This window comes from Drosophila miranda, chromosome 2 (assembly GCF_003369915.1).
Source record: "Drosophila miranda strain MSH22 chromosome 2, D.miranda_PacBio2.1, whole genome shotgun sequence".
Taxonomy (NCBI): Eukaryota; Metazoa; Arthropoda; class Insecta; order Diptera; family Drosophilidae; genus Drosophila; species Drosophila miranda.
In genome coordinates, this window is record NC_046675.1 from 15,770,454 (window position 1) to 15,790,695 (window position 20,242).

The 20,242-nt window shown below is 49.1% G+C and overlaps 1 protein-coding gene across 8 annotated transcripts in view; it reads right to left on the minus strand.

Annotated features, from left to right (window-relative positions):
• Positions 1 to 20,242, minus strand: part of LOC108155027 (polypyrimidine tract-binding protein 1) — a 170,654-nt gene that overhangs the window by 40,725 nt on the left and 109,687 nt on the right. For 3 of the 8 annotated variants that reach the window (XM_033388556.1, XM_033388558.1, XM_033388557.1), the window contains one exon: positions 12,337 to 12,384. The exons of the other annotated variants lie outside the window; for them this stretch is intronic. In XM_033388556.1, coding sequence (XP_033244447.1) covers positions 12,337 to 12,384 — 48 coding nt within the window. The remainder of the gene's footprint in view (positions 1 to 12,336; positions 12,385 to 20,242) is intronic. 8 annotated transcript variants of the gene reach the window in all.

Sequence of the window (20,242 nt, forward strand, 5' to 3'; positions counted from 1 at the left end):
AGAGGCGGCGGAAGCAAACATTTTCGGTTTTTATTTTTTTCGGCGTTTGTCTGCCGCCATTGGACTTAAAAAAAAAGGGGGGAATGGAACTTCCATTTCGTTTTGACTTGCCCCAAGACACGCGTCTCACATTTGCATGGCAGGTGGCAGGCAGGCGGGCGGCGGGCGGGCGGGGCAGCATTGTTGCTGCTGCTGCTTGAGGGGTTGCAAGTCAATGAAGGACCAGCATTTGCTATGCCAATTCTCAAATGTCTAATATTCAGCAGCTATTTGCTTATACACACACATAATTTGTTGCTCCTGCCACACGGCCACGTGGCTCCTTGTTCTATTCGAGCGGGGGTGGATGGGGGGTTGGGGGCTGTCTATTGCCGTGTCTGACACGCCGTCACTCCACCTTGGAGCCCCCCTCCCCCCCTTTAGCCATTTGCCGGTCGCTTTGCCAGCAAAAAAACAAAACAAAAAATCTCTTAATGCCCCGCCATTTTTTATAGCGCTACACTTGAATGCGCTTAAATATTTTATGTAATTTTTCGCAATTTATTTAGCGCATTATTTGCCCAGGACCTCTCTGTGGGCCCCCGGGCCAGGCATTTATATCAATTCATGGCCCAAAATATTTTCCCGTTGACAAATTTGCTGCCGTCGCCGCTGGGCGGAGGCGGAGGGTTTTTCCAGGGGATTTTCTCTGGGATTCTCCCAAAATCGCGTCAATTTTAATTTTCTTGCTTTTGTTTTTTGTTGTTTCTAATTTCTGGCGCAAAGCTCAATTAATATTCGCGTCGGGGATAATTCGATTTTGGTTGTTAAATTTGTGCCGCAGCCATATCGATGCGATATGCGACACGGGGCTTAAGGGAAGGGCTGTGGCTTTGTGGGTGATGGAGGGGCGGCGGATGGATGTGGGACAAGGGCGCAATCCCATAACGAAGTTAGTTGTGGAATCTGGAATCTCGGCACTCGGATTTAATCAAATTGCAAAACAATTTGAATAACTTTAATGGACCTGCCTGCCGCACACACACACACACACGCACACACACACACATGGATGGACGGAGTGGCCTCCTTCAGGGCCATAAATCCATGGCATGCCTCCGCCATTCATCGTGGTGCGCGCGTCATGTTTGGTAAGTAATTGATTTATATATAAAAACATGTTGCATGCCACAACGCAGCGATTGCAGCTTGTTGCTGGCTCTCGCCCCTCCCCCTCTCCCTCTGTCTCTCTTTTTTTTTGGTTTGTTGTCGTGTTTGCTTCTAAATTTATACACACAGCCCCGCCCCCGCCGCCACTGCCGCCCTTCTGCTGTCACCGCTCGTGCCGCCACTTCTTTTTCCATTCAACATTCATTGGGGCAGCGAGGCAGCGTGGCAGCGAGTGGGGGAAACGCAAACTCGCATGTTTACATATCGATTACTGCGCCGCCTGCTGCAACATACCCTCCCCCTCCCCCCCCGCTCCCCCTATCCCTCTCTCTCGCGCTCTTTGTGGCCATAAAAACAGCATTCGGGGGCGTTGCAGATGGGAGGCGAAACATGTTGCATTTTATGCCATGTTCAGCAAACGCCGAACATATTTTTTGTTTAAGGAGAGAGCACTCTTTTTTTTTAATACCCATCCAACCCCCTCCCCCTCCCCCCCAATAGAGGGTGCTCAAGGGTATGCCGTGTATCCCCTTTTTGGGGGTATCTTTAATATTTCTACTGTTTCTCCAAGGCTTCGAAAGCACTTTAAAAAATTCTAATTAAAAAAGAGAGCAGCAAGAGAGACAGAGAGAGAGAGAGAGAGCAAGGCCATGCCCAAACGATTTGTCTACGACAGCAAATAAAAGGCTTTAACAACCGCTTCGGTGGCGTCTGTCGCTTCCTTCAGAAACGATGACCATCGCGATGGTTCCGCTGGTCGTTCGTGTGTCCGTGTGTCCGTGTGCCCCGTGCCCCGTGACCCTTGCAACAGTCGTGACGCTGGCTCGTTACATTCTCGCTTTTACGATGCTGCTGCTCCATAAACCTAGGCATAGAAATGGTAAATGAATGGGAATGGGGGCCGCCACCCAAATGGCCAAATGGAGGAAAAGCATAAAAAATTATCTACATTTAATGACGAGCCTTAAAAATTAGCCAGAAATGCTCAAATTAAACACAAAACCCCCATCCCCTCGCCCAGCAGTGGAAGCGGGACAGAGAGAGGCTACCCAACAAGAGAGAGAGAGAGAGAGAGAGAGAGAGACATGCGTCTGGCGGAAACATCAAAATGACATCCATTAACACACCTATTAATCACACAAAAAATATATAGAGAAAGCCGAGCCAAACCGAGCGTAAACGACAGGCGCCCCCCCCCCCCCCCCCCCCCCCCTTCCAACCCGAATGCCAAGTCAAAAGTCTAGTCCGTGTCCCCGTGTCCCAGAGCGGTCATAAACGATGAGACGGCGCTAAAAAGTAGGCAATGCCACAAATATTATACAGAAGGGGGGCCACTCTGGGCGGGGGGGGACAGGTGGCGGCCGGCCAGGTGACAACCGCAACAAAATAGAGAGTGAAAAAAAAGTCTCCTAATAGAAAATAGAAGCAACAACCAAAAACAACGAAAAAAAAGTATAGAATAAAAATGTCAAAAAATGTGACAGGCAACGCGCGTCGACAGGACGAACCACCAAGGAGCCACCGGGCCAACAGGCAAAAGTTGTTCTTGTGCTTTCGGTCTCGAGTTCGGGTCGCCATCGCCATCGTCATAAAAACCCGCAAAGTGGGTGGTGATGGCCAATTAAGTTAACGACGGACGGAGCGGAGCGCTAACTTTGCGGTCGAGAACCCACCTCCCTCCCCACCCAAGCTAATGTGAGGTCCCCGATCCACCCTGGGCTCGGGGGCTCGGGGCTCGGGGGCCTGGGCCCTGGCCTATTGTAATCTAAAACGTTCATTGAGCAAGCGGCTACGGCATTTTTTGTTGGAGTGCCCAGGTGACACGAGACGGGGCACGGCACGGCCCGGCCCTGGCTTGGCTTCCTTCCTTCCTGCCCCGTCAACCGGCCATCCGTCCGTCCGTCCGGTTCTGAATGGTGGTTTGCCTTCGGTTCGGTGCTGATGGTGTGACTCTCTGGGTCGTGCACGCTTGACTGGCAGATCAAGAGACAGGTGACTGAACCAATTAACAAAGAGCGAGAGCTTCCTAGAACACTCTCCCTCTCTCTCTATCTAGCTGCCAAAAACTTTGCAGCTCCACCAAAAACAAAACACGGCAGGGGAGAAAAAAAAACCACAAGTAAAGTGAAAATTGCTGCAGGTGACGGGTGACTAGAAATTAGCCCAGTTTTTCTTTTTAGAGAGGAATAGCAACGAGGGGGCAGGGGGCAGGGGGCTGGTGCCAGCTGTGGCCGTCTAAAACACAAACCTCCAAGCGGCGGTGGCGTATACGTAATATATACAACGTAAATAGACGCCAGAGCCGAATGTCTCGCAAGTTGCAAATTAATTTCTCACAGGAATATCTCCGCAGAGCGCCGGTTGGCAGATGGGTGGGGGAGGGGGAGGGTGGAGATGGGGGAGCTGGAGGAACACTTTGTAGTGGGCGCTCGTAATCGCCATCATCATGATGATGATGCTGCTAAGACTCTCCCTCTCTCTCGCTCTCCCTCTCTGTCTCTGTCTGCTACTCTTCGTCAGCGTCAGAGTCATCATCTTTTCCTCCTGCTGCCCCTCCTGGCGCTCATACTGCCGCTCCTTCTCGTGGTTGTCGCAGCATATTCCATTAGCAATTATGAATATGGAATATGGCAAACGGCACAGGCCGAGGCACAGTCACGGTCTGCCGGTAAGCCGCTCTCCCCCTCTCCCTCTCTCTCTCTCTCTCTCTCTCCTTCTGTTTCCCTCCGACTAGGACTACGACTACGACTACGACTACTTAAGCCGTCGAAACGATGCCGTTAAGTGCTGTATTCCCATTGCAGCCGCTTCTGGTTGCTGGCCACATTTGGGCCTTGTTTTGGGATGTTGGGATGTTCTCGATGTGGCACTCGGCCTAAGAGGTTTTTGAAAGCGCGAAATCACCAGAAAACACGGAGAAAGAGCGACCATGTGCGGCACAGCTTAAAACCGGGAGTTTTGTGGCGGTCATAACTGTAAACAGCAAAGATCCTCGCATCCTTGCCCCCCTCCATTCGCCTTGAACCTATCAATACTCGGTGAAGGGAGCAAGTGCTGCTTTGACACACTCTCGTGGCGCCGCAAAGGTTGCCGCACAGAAAAGCAAGCGGAAAATGGGTTTTCTAGCAAATTATCTGCCAGAGCCAGAGCCAGAGTCAGAGACAGCAGGCAGCAGGCCAGAAACAGCAACAGCATCCAGCACTAAACAGTTTCAATTTCAGCATGAGGCAGGAGGCAGGAGGCATGAGGCATGAGGCAGGAGCCACAACGAGCTCGGTGCTGCACATATGACAAATATGCATAGACATTGTCTATTGCCACACGCTTGCGGGCAGCTTTTGTCCCTGTTCTGCCCCTCTGCTTCCCAGCCGGACAGGCCTGCCTGCCTGCCTGCCTGCCGTCTGTGTGGCAGGATGCATGAGGATGAGTGAATGGAATGGTTGGACGCTTCTTTTTGGTGCCACTGACAGTCGCCAGTCGACTGTGGGGATAGTGCCAAATTATGGTGCTTGTGGTGGCCAGAGGAGGGAACGCCCTCCTCCCCACGTTATGGTACGCGGATTTTCCGTCATGACAGACGGTGCTCCCTGCTTAACCAGAAATGTCTCCGTGTCGTGTAATCCTGGCAGCGACCACTATGTGGCTCTCTCTGGCTGTGTGTGTGTGTGTCTGTGTGTTATTTGATACGGTAATCATGTGACAAATATGCTCCAGCCTCTGTGCAAGTCCTCCGTGCTGCATCCTGCTGCTGCTCCTGCTGCACTGCCGCTTTGATTATGCGCATTAATGAGCCACAGAAAGACAGAAAGACAGACAGACAGACAGAGAGAGAGAAAGAGAAAGAGCTGCTGCCGGAGAGAAGAGAGCCATTTGCATTTGCTCTTCATTAGCCTGGATGAAACACTTTGATTGTGTTTGTCCTGCTGCTCCTCATCGGCAGGATCCCCTCTGTGGAAAGCTGCTTTCAATTTTTGGCGGGGCGGGGCGGGGGGGTAAAATGCATTTAACAAGAAATCCGCTTTAAAGGTGCCTCGCCAGCATAAGTCCCATAATTAGCGTTATTTGTGTGTGTCCATCAGTGCATCCTGTGCAACCCCCCCTGCCCCTCTGCTGCCCCTCTGCTGCCCCTTTGCGGTGGCTTCTGTCATATGCATTTATAAATGCAGCAGCTAGTCCCTGCCATAGGCCCCTCTGCCCCGCTTCCGATGAGCGACAACAGGGCGCATAATGGTCGACAGAAACAAAAACCGGAAATGGCCAGGCCAAAAAGTCGGAAAGAAAAAACGAGAGAGAAACAAACTGCAAACCCGACAGACAGACAGACAGACAGACAGACAGACAGACGGGGGGAGCAGACATGGGCCCATAAAAGCGGGCGGGGGCGGGGGCGGGGCGGGGGGGGGGGGGGCTGCCAGAGAGCTCTGAAATTGTGAACGCAATTCGTTGTAATGACCGCAGCACACGCACACATATAAAGGAAGAGAAAGGAGGGGGTAGAGGGGGAGCAGAGTGGCGGTGGGGGGAGTACGAACTGTGCCATTTGTAACTGCATTTATATTGAAGCGACCGCATCTGTTGCGGTTATGTTGTATGCAAAAATGCATTTTCGCGCACAGATAAACACACAGAAAACTCCCGCGACTCCCCCGACAACCTGGCAGGCAGGAGCAGCAGGACAGAGGACGATTTTCCCTCCTCTTTCCTCCTTTTTTTGTGCTGCCCCATTTCCGCTTTTGAGCTCGTGCTGTGCTGCTCTTCCGGTTTATTAATGTTTTTAAGCCGCGCCCCGCAAAAACCAAACCAAAATAAAGAGAGCGAAAAAAGGTCTGCCTTTTTTTTTTTTGGTGGCAGTGGCAGTGGCAGTGGCAGGCTTCTTGCGTCACATATCTCACATATCATTTGGCTAGAAAAACACATCGTTCTCTCGCACTGTTTATTATTTATAATGGCCATTAAAAATACGAGGTAATGCGGCAGCAGCAGCCCTGCCATTGATGCTTAATGGCTGTTGACGGGGCTAGTGAAAGGCTGAAAGGCTGAACAGCTGAAAGACGGGTCATGAATAATTCCCAGAGCCTGGCATTCGATGATGAAATTTATGAAAAACTTAAATTGATATTAAATCGAGAACGATAATCGCTTAACTAGAGCGATGAATGGAGCGATGAATGGAGCGATAAATGGAGCCATGGATGGCCCCTGGAATGGTGAGAGTGGAGAAACTTTCATCCCTGCCTGTCTGGGGATTGAACCGGAAGTGCCCCCCCCTGGACACTAACGAGTGCGAGTCGACAATAACTTTTGTCGGACGCTGTGAAAAAGTGACGGATGACACAAGCCGAGGATCTGGCGTGGCGGAAAAACCAAAAATATTGAACACCGAGAAGGAAAAGGTACAACGAAATGATTCATTGATGGATGGACGGACAGTCGAGTGACAGTCATCGCTTGTCCCCCTCCCCCCCCACCCCCTTCCGCGCCCTTTCTTTCATATTTTCACTTCACTTTTATCGGAAAAGCTTACAAATATTTGTTAGAAATCAACAAATCAAGGCACCAAAAGGGCGAAACGCGAGGAAGGGGGAGGACTTTGGGCCATGTGCAAAGTGAAGTGGAAATTTATGCATAAATCAAAGTTAAAAGTGTTAACCAGAGGAGAGATCTAGAGCCACAGAGAGAGTGAGAGCGAAAAAAGGGGTCGAAAATTGAATTTTACAATTTATCCAGTGCCTGGGATTTTCCTCGCAGTTTTTCCTCGTTGTTGTTTTGTTTTTTTCTATCTTTCGGTCTTTCGGTCTTTCATTCGTATTTACTTGTTTGGGTTTTTGCCTTTGGGGCGAATTTTTGGCTGTTTGTTGGTTTTCAAATTTGCGGTAAATCGGAAACGCGCCGTAAGTTAAATGAACCCACAGCCGGGACCCAGCGACCCCACCGTCCTACCCCACTCCCCTCCCCCACCCCCTGGCATTTCCTAGTCGTCTTTCCGTATCTTTTGCACTTATTTACATGACGCTCCCCCCGCCCCCCGTTGTTCTTGATTTTCGTTTTTATTTATGTTTTTTGTTTTTTCTTTTGCTTTGCAATTTGTTTTCATAGGATTCCTGGCCACCGGGTTCTTAATCAGTGACCAAAAAGGAAGCTTTGATTTTTTTTTTTCGGGCTAGACAAATTTGCTTAATTGCGTATAATTTGTGGCCAGAAAGGTCGGACAGGAAGGAACCCCTTCAGCCAAGGCCCCCCCCTTCGGGCCACCCGTTCGTCTTAGAGGGGAAATCCTTGAAAAGCAATCGAGGTGCAGCTTAAATAAAATCACACACGGTGTTTGCCAGTCAGTGGACGGGCAGCCATCTCCTTCTGCATTCATTGGAAGGGAAAATTATGAAAAAATAAATCTACTCGGAATCGAATTTGAGCGACAACAAGGTGGAGCCAGCCAGGGGCCAAAGGCTCTGAAAATTGCGGATAAATTTATTGAAAATGATTGTGAAAGCGTCAGGAGGACGCAGGGAAGGACAGAGCAGAGTAGAGCAAACATTGTCCGCCTCGAACCCCCATTCTATCCATAGTTTGGGGGGGAGGGGGGAGGGGAAGGGCTGTTTGTATATCATCTCTCTGCTTTTGCTCCTGGGAGCTGCATGCATTTTCGATGGCAAAAAAAAAAAATGTATTGATGATTTGGCAAAATGTGTATTGAAAAGGTAAAAGCTATTGAATTGCCAGTGCAGCAGCAGCTGGAGATGGAGCTGGAGATGGAGATGGATCTGTAGGTGGTACTCCTTGCTCCATGCTTTGCATCTCAGCTCATGAATAAACCGAATATATGGGGAATCCGTAAACGAAGCAGTGCCTGGATGGCCCCGGAGGCGAATCCTAACCCATCCAGAGTCCTGCCAAATGCTGCTGCTAGGAGCAACAATGGGTACACGAAAAACGTATTAGTAACCGGAGGAGCAATTGTGAAGCATATTTCCCAGATTTGTATGTGGTTCGTTTTAAATTGCAGCAATTTTTGGATTAAAATCTGCCACATTAAGCGAGAACAAAACCAGCAGCAGGCAGGATTATTAGTGGCAGGAAACAGTAAGTAAAAGGCGAAAAAAAAGAAGAAAAAAAAAGAGCGAAACGCTGCGGTGGAAATTAATCTAAAAAGTTTTTAATGCGCTTTTAAATGATGAAGCTGGGGGTCGCCTGCCATGTTTTTCCAAACAGCAGAAGCAGCATCACCTCCTCCGATGGCCATTCATAACTGAAGTTCTGGCGGGTGGCGGGAGGGGGAGGGAGGGGGCAGAGGGGCCTGGAGAAACTATCATTGCCGTTGTCGTTTCACTGTGCGGGAAATTACAAGACCCGGGAGCCCACTGGCAGACGTGGCATCCAATCTCTCACTCCCCGCCCCACCCCGCTCCTGCCACGCCAAATGAGTTTGTGTGGCAACCTGTTGCGAGCGAAAGAGGGATCCTGCCACGCGCTGCTTGCTTTAATTTTTGCAAATTTAAACGCAGCAAGAGGCGGGGCGGGGCGGGGCGCCCAGAGAGTCAGAGGTGGCAGAGGGGCGGAGGGGCAGAGTGGAGGACTGCCAGCCGGCAGGAAGCACACAATTAAGTTTTAAGTTGCTGAAATTAAATGAAAACAGTGGGAATATTGAAATTGATGCAAACTTGATTCAAACTCGCGGCGGGAGGAGGCTCCGCTCTCCTCTCTCCCGGTGGCAAACAAAAGGATCGCTTGATTAAAGTTTCCACGCCCCCCGCCGCCCCGTCGTCTGTCAGGACTTCTATTATGCTGCCTGTCAGAGAGGGTTTTGCAGAGTGGAGCGACGGCTGGCTATTTACCTTTGAATTTTCATGGCATAAATCTAGGCGAGCGAACAGTCAGTTACAGCAATTCATTAGCATCCTCCCAGAGATCCCCAGGATGCTGGGATCCAGCATTAACAGCAGCCGAATTTTGTTGGCCAACAAAAGTTTTTGTGGGCACAATTTTTGGCGGAGCATCCATTGAAATGTTTGAGAGCAACTTTCTGGTTTTCCTCTGCTAATTGTGTAACTTGTCGGGCAGCCATCAGCCGCCACATCCTTTTGACGCCTAGAAAGGACTGCGGTGTGGGGCGGTGCGGGGCGGTACGGGCTGTGCCTTGACACCTAGCAAAAGGTCGAGGCAGACATTTAATTAGTTCCTCGGCAAGGCAAAGGAATCCTCAGTGTTCTTTTGAGGCTTAGCCAACAGATTTGACGACGGCTGGCTGCTCCTGGCAGCTCCTGGCAGCACCTGTCCCGATGATAATTTCAAGCACTTAGCAAAAATAGCAACTATTAAATATGCATAAACGGTGGGGTCTCACAGCTTCAGCGCCAGCTTCAGCTCGAGAGCAGGTCGCGGGCCATTAAATTGCCAACACACACACACACACACACCCAGCCATGTGTGTATATATACACATGTCTGACACTTTAAACAAAGCTTTGCATACATTTTGGTGGGCCCCAGAAGGGGGGGAGCTGCAGCGTCAGCTAGAAAACAAAAGCCAACGGAAATTCCTTTGGGCGAGAGAGGGAGAGACAGAGACAGCCTTAAGCCAGAGCCAGAGCCAGTGTGAGCGCGTGCTTGCCACAATGTCACATAAATTTGCATATGTATATGAAGGGTCTATCTATGCTCTCGCTCGCTTGCTCTTTCCTTGCAGTCATCTCCCTCTCCCTCTCTCTCTCTCTTCGACTCCTTGCCGCCTTGCCTCTTTGTGCTTGTGCGGCTAAGTAAACGCGTTCGTGTAACAAAAAGCTTTTAAAATATGCCGACGCGACACCTACAGTAAATTGTATCTGCTTGCAGCTTAAATATTTACACACTCACACACACACAAAGGAGAGGCACATGGATACTAAAGATGTGAAAACATTAAAAGCCAACGGGCATATGATAATAAAATCTTTATTTAATTGTAAAAATTGTAGGAAAAATACACCCCACGCTCCCCCTGCTTAGGCATCCCCCCTCCCTCCTCTTTGATGCGTAATAAAAATGAAGTTAATTTTAATTAAAATGCACGAAATGTGCGCACAAATAAACCAAAAAAAGAGAAAAAGCTGCTGAATCATAAAGTATCTCTACACACACTCGTGTAGATACGTGTGTGTGTGCCACACATTTTAATTTAAATTGTTAACCCTTTGGCCGATGTCCTTGCGATGGGTGTCTGAATTATAGGCCATAATTGTCAATATTTGCGACGCTCTTTATGGCCGCAAGAGGCAGAGCCACCGCCAAGAGTCACTGCTGCGGTGGCGCTGCATAAAATCTAATAATTACCAGGGCCCCCCCCCCCCCCCCCCACCCCTCCTGCTGCTGCTGCTGCTGCTGCTTGTTGCATGTTTCTCTCTCTGTGGCTCTTGCTTTTTGTTGTTATCTAAAAAATTTATGACAGATGCCACGTCAGAGCTTAATGCGTGCGAGCAGCTGCCGTGGCACGCGTTTCTGCCACCAACGAAAAAAAAAACCAAAGGGACTGGGGAGGGGGCAATGGACAAAATCCTTTTAAAAAACAATTTATGTGGGATGCTGCTACCTTTTTCGTCAGGGTGTTTAACAAAGTGCTAATTTAAAAAGTTCCAGCAGGCAGCAACAAAGGACGGGGATGCCACACGGGCAACAAAGTAGCAAAATAGCAAAAATTGCTAATTAAAAATTTATATGAAGTTGGCAGTAATAGCATTTTTAATTATAGCCAACTCATGCGCGTACAGAGGCGGCGGAAGTGTGGCATAAACACATTTTTGAGGTCATGCGGCAGGCCCTTTTGTTGTACCTGCAACTTCGATTCGGGCCGGAGACCAGCAAAAGGTGGGCCCGGCCCTAAAGATTGTTAATTAAATTCGTAATCTTCGAGACCATCGGTAAAGGAATTTTTCCAGCAGGAATGCGTTCGAAACGAGGCCTGAAATTCGAGCAAAATATAGTCCTAAATTCTTTGTGTGCTGCAATCGACGTTTGTGCAGTCTCAAAGGCTGGCAGAGAGCAGCACTTAATGAAAAGTTCATTTGCTGAAATATTCATAAGGCTGCTGCACAAAACAAATGCCAGACACACACGCCACATGCCACAGAAGTTCACAGACGGGAACCGTAAAAGAAACCCTAGAATTCGAATCAAAAATACTCGAATCCAAATAACAATTAATTTATGATTTGCCTTTTGCCAATTCTATGCTTTCCATTCAGTTATTTAAAGGCGGCTTTCCTTAAAGCCTGGTCGGCTTTCAGGGCAGAAAAATAGCTCTCAAGTTCAGTTGAAAACTTTTGTCAAATTAATTAATTAAACTACACTGCACAGTGGAAGCAGTGGCAGTGGCAGAGTGGCATTAATAATTGAAAGGCGTCCGGTTGGAGGACACACAGGACATGGGCTCCAGAAAGTTGTGTGCCAGCGACCAGCAAACAAACAACAACTGAAACAACGGCCAACGACGGCCAAGAAGTATCGCAAAAGTTGTAAAGTTCAACGTGCAACTTTGTAGGCCGTAGGATGTTGCCACACACACACACACACACACACAGCCGCCCCTTTAAGATGTGCCTTTAAAAGCGTTTAGTGTTTGGCTCTGGCTCTGGCTCTGGCTTGGCCGCGGCGGGGCACATAAAAATCAACGCCACAGCGTAATTAGTGCTGGGTTGTTTGCCATGCCCCCAACCCACCCCCCCTAACCACCCCATTTAGGGGTTGATCCTGCAAATAGTTGAAAAGTTGTGAACTTTTGCGTTTGGCTATCATTTTCGCATTGAGTGGAGTTTTTCGGGTTATGAATGCGAGCCTCGGTTTCTGATAGAGAGGTGGAAAACTTTTACCCCCCACCACCGCCCCCCACAGGATGATAAGCGCATTTACAGGAGTAGCCCCGTGGTCCACTTCAAGTCATTAGGCGAGTAACTAACCTTTTGTTTATGGCTGCCTGAATTTCTATAATAACAATTATGAAAATTAGCCAAAGAGAGGCGCAGACCAGGCTGGGCCATTGTTTTCGCGGCTAATTAAGTTTTGTGCCAAATGGGCAGAAAAGACACGCGAAGGCAGTGCAGAAATATGCCTGGGAAATTAAATTAGTATAGCATACTTAAGGGCCCAACAGGACACACACACACACACACACACAGAGAAGCGCCTGTGAAGTGCGTCTTGGGGCCGCTTTCTACTTACTAATTGAAGCGGCATTTGGCCATCATCATCGTCTGGCGGATAACTCACCTGTAAATAAAACGAGAAAACGAAAGACAATTTGATTAGCAGTTCGTTTGTGGGATTTTGGGATTGTGGAATTTCGAATTTTGCGGAATTTGTTCGCTCTATTGGAATCCTCAGTGTTTTTGTCTCTCAATCTTTTGAGCAATCAAATCTAATTAAGCCAAGCCCTAATCACTTTCTGTGGTCAATAGGCAGAGAGGCAGATTGTTGCATGAGGCAGGGGCAGGGGCAGAGGGGGCAATGTCTCAATTGATTGTCAATATATTCCATATTGTATCGTGTATTTGATGGACACAAAACCGCATTAAATGCCATTAATTATGGAACTTAATTAGCAAAAGCGATAAAAAGCAGAGTGCTTGCGATTTGTACGACTCTTTGTATCTGTGTGTCTATCTGTGTGTGTGTGTGTGTGTATTTTGTGTAATGGTCAAATAAATCCCTTTTAATTAAGAGATAAACAGAAGCAATTAAATTATTAATTATGACCTCACACACACTGGCACTGCCGCGAATTTGCATAGAAATATTGCCTACTTTACGGCGCAAATATTGAAACAAAGCGGAATGCAAAAAGGAAAACATTCACTAATCCATATGCATATGGAAATCAATAAAAACACGTATGCCATAAGCTGCTAATTGTTGCTTAAATAAAAACACAATCATTAAGTATTTATCAGAAAGCAGAGCGAGAGAAGGAGAGAGAGGGAGAGCGAGGGGATGCTCGGTCAAGCGTTAACTTATAAATAAATAATTTCCTGGGCCGCAGGCTGCTGCTGGGCTCTCCGCTAATTTATCGATCATCATCCGTCAAGGCTTTTAGCGCCCTGCCAAATATGTTGCCCACTAATTGATTTCCTCTTCCTGTCTCCTGTCTCCCTGTCTCCCCTGTCGGTCTCCCCTGTCATCAGTTTCCGTTTGCTGGGGGTTTGGTTTGGGGCCAAATCACGTTGTGACAATTGCATTTGCCAACAATTTTCGGGCAAATACAATTTTTGGCACTGGTCGACCGCAAGCAGAACGACATTACGCATACGCCGCGTGGGCATCGGATCAGTGCAGTCAGAAATATGCATGATAGATTCCTAATGAGAGACTGCAAAACAATTTCAGAGAGAGAGAGAGAGAGAGAGAGCTGTGATATGATGATGTGCTCACTCAAAAACCCGGCTTGGACCCACACGAAATGTCATTAAAAGGTTTTGGCATCCGACAACCGTGCACATTGTTTGTTTCTGTCTGTTTCGACCTCTGACCCCTTTTGCATAATGAAAGTAACGGCAGTTGCGGCAGCCATTTTGTGGTTTGACAAATGTTGTGTCAAATTCGGCAACACAGCCGCAACACACACGCACGCACACACACAGACAGAGCGGAAATGTGGCAAGGAGTGGGGCAACCACTGGACAACTTTGTCAAATGCTAATGGACTCTATCTCTCACACACACAAACAAAGCGAAAAATTAGCCATGGTCTTTGCAGAGGTGCAACGGACACCCACTTCCACTCACTCCTGCCGGCTCCTGGCTCCTGTCTGCCGGCTCCTGTCTCCTTTTTTGACTTGACGACAGGGCGGTCATCGCTGAAGAGGGGGGGGGGGGGGGGGGGGGGGGGGGGAGAGGAAGAGAGCCTGACCAAAGCAACCGCTGCCGTCGACAGCAACAATATCATCAGCGTCAACAGCAGGAGCCACAGGAGCTGCAGGACCTGCAGGAGCTGCTGGAGTAGCCCCTGGAGGAGCCGCATTCTGGATGTGCTTGCAACATGAGCAACATTAAAAAACATTAAACCAGAAATCACTTTGCTGGCAACCGCCTCGTTTGTTGCAGGTAGCCGACGTGCTGTGCCGCATGCCGCACTGGACCGTCGCTCCATGCGCGTTCGCTTGTGTTAGTGTTGAGGTTCAGGCCCAGGCCGTGCAACATCTGAATCCACAAAATGCGGCTTAGGCACAGACTGGACTGAATGATGATGATGTTGTTGTTCGGTCGGTCGGTCGGTCGGTGGCTCTGCCAGCCCCGGATGATGGCCAGCTGGCAGCCTGGCTCGTTGTTGCCTCGCTGTTGCAAGGCTGCTTGTCCTGGCAATGATTTGTTGGCATTTTCGCGGCTAGCAGACTGAAAGGACACCCGCCAGGAGTGCAGCCAGGAGAGGCACCATCGTCGTATTACCAAAAGCTAGATCTAGAGCTCTGACCAGAGCTCGCCCCTGCCCCATCCGTCCCACCCCCCTCTGTGATGCTGTGTAAATGTAATCCTGATGTTTGGCCAGGACCCAGGGCCCAGCCACTTGCCAGTCACACACTCCATTTATTCTTCACTCCTCCTCGACTGGAGAGGGGGGGACAGGCGGAGAGGAGGGGTTGGGCAAACAAATGTTTCACGCCAGGCTCAAGCCCAGGCCCAGGCCCTCAAAATGCACTCTCTGCCGCCGCAGCAGAAGCCGCAACCAGAGCCCGAAGAGGAGTCCCTGCCATGCACTTTTTAGGCTAATGCTTTTGTTGTCGGCGGGTAGGGGGAGGGCACTTTACAGGGCCATGGGCAGGGGGGGGCAAGGGGCAAGTTTTGCGGAGATCTCAACTCATTTGCATATTTGAGCAGCGGCGGCGGCGGCTCCTCCTTTTGGCTCCTCTCTAATGCAAAAGTTTTTGTTTTATAGACATTGAAAATTTGTCTGCAACTTTTGGGCACACCCCCCTCCCCCGCCCTGCTAAAATTAGTAAATATTTGAGGGCGCATTAGAGGCATGCCTCCGTCTGCTCTGCTTGCAGGAAGGAAAACAACAGCTAAAAAATTGTAAAATATAATTTTGTGGCGAGTTGTGGCCTGGAATTCCGCTTTGAATTGGAGAAAAGTCAACTCAAGTTTTGCATAAATTAAAATTGATTTGTTGTTTGCCACCGCTTCCCCCCCGCCCCTGTGGGGCACCCCGACTATTGTTTATATTGTTTAACAAATAAACAAAAATTCATAGTCAAACAATGCTGAAAATGTGAACAAAACCGGACAAAGCACACACATAATATGCCAAAAATGTTTTCCCTCTCACAAAAGCCAAAAGCGAATTATTTAAATCAACAATCGCCGAGTGTGTGTGTGTGTGTGGCATGCAACTCGAATAAAATGTGGCAAAAGGCAAATACAATGTCTGCCACACACAGCATATGGGTGGGGGGGAGGGGGAGGGGCATGGCATTCATCTCGAGAGATGAAGCTGCAGCAACTTTTCGTCCCCGTATGTAAATTTTTGATTTGTGCCGAAAAATGCATAAATAACTGTTAATATTTAATATTGTTAACTTGTAAATTTTAAATGAAATATACATATACGAGAGGACATAGTCCGAGTCGGAGCCATCGCTCTTCTGTGGCTTTGGCTCTGGCTCTGGCTTTGGTTATGATTGTCGCCTGTTCCGCTCCACTCCTCCCCCACTCCGCTCCTTTCCAGAGGAGAAGAAAGCCATTCTGCAAATGAATTATGCAGTTTTTAACAAAAATCTCGCAGCAGGCGGGCAGCCAGGCAGGATTTACATGGCTGACTGCCTTTGGTCAGGACATGGCCTGACCCTTTTCCATGTGTGTGCTAAAAGTTAAATTGTTTTTTGGTTCTATTTTATTATGCTCGTCATAAATTTTGCATGTTGCATGCTTGCATATGATTTCGTCTCTGTTCAGAATTTAGCAGCGACATTTGTCAGGACCTGCAGTGGGGGAGCAGTGGGGGGAGGATCCTCCATCAGAGGATCAGCGCATAATCGGAATGGAGCAATGCTGCTGTTTTTTGAGGGGATTTCATATGCAAATCTGCTGGAATTTGTTTGTGAACAAATCTCACTACCGTTTGATGTTCTAGTAATTAAAAAATGTTTTACAGAGTACAGAGAGAGAGAGTCCTTAAGTCCTTAAGTGCATTTCAATTAAAATGTGTTACTACCGGCGCCGATGCCGCTGTGGCACTGCATCAGCCATCAGCCACTGCATAAATCATTCTTCCACATGGCATAAAAAGTAGACCAGGAAAAACCATACACAAATAGTAGAATGAAAAGCGAGAAAAGCGAGAAAAGCCGTTCAATTTAAAACGTGTTGCGCCCCAACAGCGGCGGCGGCAGAAAACTAACCGAAAAGCCGCTGAAAAAAAAACAGAGGTTTCGGCCAGAGTCCGGGAGCTCTCTATTTATTTCTATTTGGCACCAGCCCCGCCCCCACCCCCAGCCCGCTGTGCCTTTGCTAGAATTTAAAACTTATGAGCACGCCATGGCCTTCCGCCTCGGTTTTGGACCCCCCACCCCCAATCTGCATGCAATTCCCAACCACCAAACACCACGCTCAATGCTCAATGCTGAGACGCACGCATGCCCCATGCCCCACACAGCTCTCCAGCCTGCTGCCTGCCTCGTTCTGGTGCTGGCCAAAAGCCATCAAGTTTTTATTTATTTGCATTTGCTCACGTGTGCATGTTTAATTAAATTTGAAGCGCCTGAGAAGCGGAGCCATCGAGGCTTTTTTTTGGTCATTTTTTGTTCTTTTCTTTTTTGCGGCAGGAGAGGCAAAAAGTTATGTCTAACAGCAAATGGAATTCCTGGCAATTCCTGGCATATGGATGCAGTTTTCGTAACGAAAATTGAGTTGGACCTGACCAAATTGCGGTTAGGCCGGGCCGGGGCATGCCGCACCATTTTCTAGTTTCTGTTTTTCTTTGGCTACCATCTGCGGGGGCATGCAAATTGGAGCGTGACTTGTATTTCGACAGTGCACCTTTTGATGCGCGATAGATCGCTGCTGGTGGAATCCCAGTGCCTCCCCCCCCGAAGGTCTATCTCTGCTGCCTCTTGTGGGGGCCCAACTTAAAGCCTGCTCTGCCGCTGCTTTCCTTTGATGTGCCACAGATCTCTATAGCTTTAAATAGGCAAGTCCTAGCTACGACTCTGTGCCAGTGTTGACAAATGACAAACAGACGACAGACGACAGTGACGAGGCACTAGGAAGGCACAAGAGGCAGCTAAAATGCGTTAATTAAATTGTCTCTAACTGCTTGAATGGCTTAGACACAGGCCTCCCTCCCTCCCCTTCCCCCCTCCCTCCCCATAGAGCGTATGCGTGTATCTGCTGACGTCTTGTTTTCAACTGTGGAGCTCATAAAATTTGCAACATTTGTTGCTGGAGAAAAGGGAGAGATTTTTGTGTGTAGAATTTATGCGCCTCATTAGTTGCCACAGAGAGGGGCACACACACACACACACACACACACACACGCGTACCATCATTAGTCAGAAATGTTGTGTGCGCCTAAAAATATGCCAAGCATTTGGCACAAAGGCGACAGACGCGACGCTCCGCTCCGCGAGGCGGCAGTCAAATTAAATGGTTTCGCCGATGTTTGACATATTTCAACACTTAAACAAACGACGGGGCACACACCCACACACACACACACAGGCGTACAGGCATACAGGTGCCTCTGCTATAAACAGAGGCAAAGATTTTTCATATTTGAAGCCGCATATATCATCATTCCAGAGTGGGGCAGCAACCGCCAGTCGCTGAAAGGGTTGAAGTGTGTGCTCGCCCCCTCTACCCCCCACCCCCCTCCACCAAGAAAAGTAAAAGTGCTCCCAGAGAGAGAGAGAGAGAGAGGAAAAACTCGGCTGGCTCTCGCATTGATTTTGTTTTTTCCTCAGGACCAGGCCTTTCCGCCGACTATTTGTTGCTGCTCCACCCACCCACCCACCACCCCCCATTCATTTCATTTCACATCTCTGGGTCTCGGGTTTTTATTTTATTTTTATTATGACGGTGCGACTGTGTGGGTGGGTGTCTCTGTCTCTGTCTGTGTGCCGTGTGCCCGCTTTTGGCCCTGTTTTTCTTGGGGCCCGTCTCTCGGCGTTTGCCTACTTTTTATGTGTTTTTATTTATTTGCGCCGCTTTGCAATTTCAAAAAGTGTTCCAGCCAGCAGCCCCAAACGAGAGGGCAAAGGCTTAGCGGAGAAGGAGAAGGAGGACCTGGAGCTGAAGCTGAAGCTGGAGTGTCCTTCCCCGTCGTCTCCGGGTTGAATGCCTCCTCGGCGCCTTGGACTATTTTCTTCCGTGCCGTGAGAGATGAGAGGGGCGGCTTGCGTGCTCGTCCGCCTTATATTGCAAAAGCGAGCATAATAAATATTTGACGCTTCATAAATCTTTAAAGAGTTGCCAAAAGCAGCGAGTCCTGAATGCTGGGCCGAGGGAAGAGCCTCCTCGGGTGCTTAATGGATTTGCTACTTTTCGCCGGCTTCGGGCTTTACGTTTATGCTAATGATTTGGCTGCCGTTTCTCTCGACTGCAATAGGAAGCGACAACAAACAGAGACAGAGGGGGGGAGCGACAGAGAGGGGGGGGTGAGAAAGGGATGGCCACTTGGGAAACCCTTGCAAATTGCACGGCCAGCAGCAGGCAGCAGCTGGAAGGTTGCCTTTTGCCTATGAAAAATCTTTTCACTTGCACTTTGGCAGGGAGGCGGGGAGGGAGGGAGGGAGGGGGGGTGGGTGGGTGTGTACTGCCGCCATTTTTGATTTCCCCAATGATTTGTATTAACATTTTTAGCAGCAGTACGCATCCAAGCGTTGATCGTTCCACACCTACAGAGAGCCTCTTCCCTCTCTCTCTTTCTCTCTTTCGTGTCTTGCCACACACAGACCTCATCCGACCACAGACAACGCTGGTCAATCGGTGGTGCCATGCGGGTGGGGCACACACACAAATGAACTATTGTTTCTATAACGGGATATTGGGGCAGACAGAGAGAAGTTCCCTCTGGGGGGGCATTCGGTGTATTTCTTGCTTCACTTTCGGGCGGATATTATGTAATTAAGATCCATGCAAATTCTCAAAACCTTCGGCCTACAGCAGCCATCATTCGACTGGGAATGCGGGGAGTGCAGAGGGGAGAGGAGAGAGGGGCGGGACGGGGACGGGGAGTGGAATCCTTGGCGGTGGCGTCGACCCAGTTCATTTAAATTTGGCATAGTGCCAGGGCAGGGCAGCCAAAGCCAGTCGTCGGGCCAGGCAATGAGCATTAAAGTTCTGCCTCAGCCTCGCATGCTCCATGCCCCATGCCGCATGCCTCGCAAGCCTCGCTCGTGTCTGGGGCGTGTGTCCGTTCAGGCGTTGCTTGTAGCTTTGTTTGTTGTTAAGTGTGTTAACAGGGTTTATGCTGCACACCCACACCCACACCCATACACAGCCAGGCTGTCTGCCTCTTGCCTCTGCTCTCCCTCTCCCTCCCGCTCTCTCCCTCTGTGTGTGTGTGTCTTATTAGCGTTCACTTGCCACTCATGCAGCATATGCTTCACGTGGCGCTTTAAAGTGGCTTCGGAATACACATGTACTCTCTCTCTCTCCCTCTGTCTCTGTGTGTGTGTGTGTGGCTTTAAGATGGCCGCACAATGGCTTGTAGCACACTTTAGTGCGCGCTCTGGATCCCTCTGGCTGACAACTTCCGACAGCCTGTCCATCCACCAAGGCAGCAGTGGCATCCATCCATCCATCCATCCATCCCTTAGCCAGGCCCCCGAGCCACCCCCAAAGGTGCAGCTATTATTATTTTTGTGAAATAAAAACCGCAATTACCTGAGAGTAAAATATATATGTATGCATGTGTGTGTGTGTGTGTATGTGGCAGTCGGACGGAGCAAATAAACCAGAGTGTAGCGTCCCGCAGTACACGAGCATTTCTGTGTGACATAAAGCAAACAATATGGCGACACGCAACACTAAACATGCCGCAGAGGCGGCACAAGGCAGGCGGCAGTCAGTCAGCAGGCGGCAAATTGGGGCACAGACTTTTGCTTTTGCTGCTTCTTAAAGTGTTGCCAGCAACAAT